The sequence below is a fragment of the Vipera ursinii genome (genome assembly GCF_947247035.1).
Source record: "Vipera ursinii genome assembly, chromosome: 2".
Taxonomy (NCBI): Eukaryota; Metazoa; Chordata; class Lepidosauria; order Squamata; family Viperidae; genus Vipera; species Vipera ursinii.
This window is the reverse complement of record NC_139513.1, coordinates 27,784,456-27,788,124: the sequence shown is the minus strand read 5'-3', so window position 1 is coordinate 27,788,124 and position 3,669 is coordinate 27,784,456. Positions and strand designations below refer to the sequence as shown.

The following is a 3,669-nucleotide window of genomic DNA, read 5'->3' as shown; positions in this document are numbered from 1 at the left end:
GCTCATCTCCACTTTGCCCCTCTTCCTTTACACCTTTGGTTAGAGGGTTTAGCACCAAGCTGTAGTTTCTGGTGATTTTGATAAGGGTCCTGTATCTGCCTCTCGTCCTTCAGTGGCTTCAGTGTTTGGCGCTCACCAGCTTACCTATGCAGTGGATTGCTACCACCCATCCCAGCTTTCCTGGCACCTGGTCTGAAATTCACCCCTACCCCTTACTCTTTTGTGGCCTCCGTCAGGCAGTGCTCAGCCCCATCACTACCCAGTGGTCGCCCCTTGCAGCCTTTCCGTGGCGGTTCCACCCAGGAATTGTGGATGATTGTGCCACCAGGGGCGGGATCGACTTGCAGCGCTGACACCACTCGTTTCTTCAGCTTGCTGCGGAGTACATTGCGCAGCTTCTGGCGGGTAAAGGCATAAAGGAGTGGGTGGAAGATGGTGGTACCGTAGGCCATGGCCAGGAAGCAGATGCGCAGCTTGCCCAGCAAGGGGCTAGGCCCGAGGCACAGAATGAGCAGGTTGACAATGGACAAAGGTGCCCAGCACAACAAGAACGTTGAGATGATTAGCAGGGACATGCGGAAAACACGCCTCTGGCGCTCTCTCCGGTCACGGTGGCGCTTCACTGCCCGACGCAGTGCGATGATCACAGAGACAGAAGCCTGTACACCCATCGGGGGTGGAGTTTGGAGCGTGGGCATCGGCTGGGACAGCCTCTTGGCTTCTCCTGCACTGATCATGCTGCTGCTGCTACTCAGCTCTACTGCTTTCCGTCGCTTCCTCTTTTTCGTCTTGCGACGCTGGCTGCGCTTGAAGGTGCTGCCAATGCCGATATTGAGAGCTTGCAGGATCTTGAAGTAGGTCACCAGCATGACCGCCACGGCTGCAAAGAAAGTGGGGATCTGGATGGCAAGGTGGTAGGAGGTGCCGAGCTCAGCGTGGAACTCTTCTGGGCCAACGCACAGCACAGTACGGTTTTGCCACTCACTGGCATGTCCAAACTCGCCCTCGAGGAAGGGTATAAAAAATACAGTCAGGGATAGCACCCAGACTCCTGCCAGTAGTAGAATAGCACGGGCTGGAGTGAGCACACGCTGCGCAGGGCGAACCGAAATGTCGTAACGATCCAAGCTGATTACCAGGACATTGGTGGCTGTTGCTACGCTGCTGAAGGTGATGCAGGCCTCGTGGAAGCAACAGAAGAGGGTGGCAGCACGATCAGGCGGCACCAGTATGACCACCATGGTGAGGGGTGCACAGACCACACAGATGAGCACATCTAGTACATGCAAGTTCATGGTCACCATGTTGCTGACCGAGTCAACTAGGCCGGCTTGCAGGCAGTAGAGAACCAATACTGTGAGGTTGCTGCTAACCCCCAGAACGATTTCCAACATCAGGAAGCCTGTCAGAGAGACCTGGAAGCCCAGTGGGTAGGGCAGGGACCAACTGGGGTCAGGGGTTACCCCGTCTGTTGTTTCCAGGATGGTGTCAAACATGGGACTCTCCATGGCTTAAAGAAGCAGAAGCACGTGGGCATAGTCCTTGAACTGAGCTAAGCGTTACAGACAGCAACCTTACCTGTGAGAGGGGAGAGAGAGAGAGAGAGCATCAAGTACCATAAAGGTAGCATTTATTTTGTTTTCAGTAACAGACTTTGCACTAAGCCCACAAACCCGCCCTGAAAATATCATCTTAAACATCACAAGTAGGCCACATTCAGGCATGTTATTCCTGGTTGTGTTATTGATTCATTTTCTGGGTTCCTAGGATACGTGAAGCCACAAGATGGATTGGGGCTTGCACAATGCATTCCAATAAAGCACCCAACATTAAAAGTAATGAAGCTTAGCATGTTGTACACATGTGGTTGCTAAGGGCTTAACAGCCTGCTTCGGTTTGTTGTGTGAATCAAACCAAGTAATCCTGCAGAAAAGTAAAATTTTAAAAATGTGAAACATTTCAGCACCATCATTTGATAAGATCCAATCTGTGTGTGTATTTTTTTTTTACTGCACACAAATGACTTTTCTGTAGAAGACTTACAGGAACAACAAGCATTTTGAAGTTTCTCTATAATTCAGGATCACTTGATCCTCCTTTTCAAGGAAGAGGTCATCACTCATTTTCCTTAGCAGGACATTACCTACTTTTACTTAAGAAAGACATAAATATAGACAGACTAATGCTTAGAGTTGGAGAACACCATTGGTTATGTATACTCACAGACTTGAAACTGCCTATCATCCATGCCTTTTTGCAGAGTCAGTCAGCAAAATCTAAAACCCGTACTAAGCTGGGCATGCTTGCAACCCTTTCACAGAAACACTCAGCAACAACTGAAACCCACCCACTCAAGAATTTTCTGCACAGCATACTGTACCTGGATCCATTTGCACCTGCACTGACTGTGGAGTCTCAAAGTGAACTTTTAACTGGAATCCACACCTTACAGGGCTTTTCACAGAACAAAATTCCATGGCCAAATTAAAAATACCCCAAGTATATCGTCAAATGGTTTCAGGATCATAAAACATAAAACATATAAGGAAGGGTTGCTGGAATTGGGTATTTTGACTTTGTATGCATTTGTCCTTAAGGCTTGGTCTTGTGTAGCCAGAATTAGTCCCTTGGTTTCTTTCTTCAACTTTCCTGCTCTTAGCCATTGCCAGGTCTTGTTATTATCTGTTTTCCCTGCTACTTTTTTTTAAATGTACTGGCCATGTAGTGCTTTGTCTTCCCATGCCTCTATTCTGTTCTTCATTTGGTCTTTCTTGTAGGCCAGTTTGGTCTCTCCAGTAGTCAGTAGGTTTAGGTTTAGGTTTTATTTGATTTGTATACCGCCCTTCTCCCTAGGGACTCAGGGCGGTTCACAGGGCATATATAAATAACAATACAAAAGTTAAAAGGAGATTAAACCAGTGCCCAGTTAAAAAACAATAATACAATACTAAAAACAACAATTTAAAAACCCATAATCCCCCATCAGGCCAGACCAGCTAATTCAAATAAGTGGGTCTTCAGGCCGCGACGGAAGGTTCGGAGGTCTGATGTCATCCGGAGCTCCACCGGCAGCTGGTTCCATAATGCCGGAGCGCCCACAGAGAAGGCCCTCCCCCTGGGGGCCACCAGTCGGCATTCCCTGACCGGAGGCACCCTGAGGAGGCCCTCTCTGTGGGAACGCACAGGGCGGAGGGGAGTTGACGCCGGCAGCAGGTGGTCCCTGAGGTAACCCGGACCCATGCCATGTAAGGACTTAAAGATCATGACCAAGACCTTGAACCTTAAGCCTTCCTGATATACTAATTTCAGTGCATCTTCATCATTGTCCTTCAGATATTCTTCCAAAGCCATTTTTCCTTCTTCAACCATCTGATATTATTATTGTTGTTGTTGTTGGAAAGGGAAGTAGCAGACACAAAATGTCTCTGAAAGTGGTAGGAATGAGGGGTCCTTGGCGCTCTCTGAGTTTGGTTGTTTTCTTGCTGACGTTTCACTACCCAAACTAGATAATGTCATCAGTGCTAGTTAGGATTGGTGTTGGTGGGGGTGGTCCTAGTGGGATTTTTTTTTTGGTTGGGATGTTTACTGTTAGCTTATTTGCAGTTCCTTAGTAACTGGCAGGGATGCATTGCAAGAGATGGCCTGCCTCTCTTTCTCGTGCTTCTGTTC

The 3,669-nt window shown here is 48.2% G+C and overlaps 1 protein-coding gene across 1 annotated transcript; it reads right to left on the bottom strand.

Annotated features, from left to right (window-relative positions):
* Positions 1 to 212: 212 nt before the first annotated feature.
* On the bottom strand, positions 213 to 1,508 carry LOC310635640 (G-protein coupled receptor 22-like; the record flags this gene model as incomplete). Its single annotated transcript, XM_083354815.1, has 1 exon — positions 213 to 1,508. The coding sequence occupies one exon, from the start codon at positions 1,506 to 1,508 to the stop codon at positions 213 to 215; it is 1,296 nt and encodes a 431-aa protein (XP_083210941.1).
* Positions 1,509 to 3,669: the final 2,161 nt, after the last annotated feature.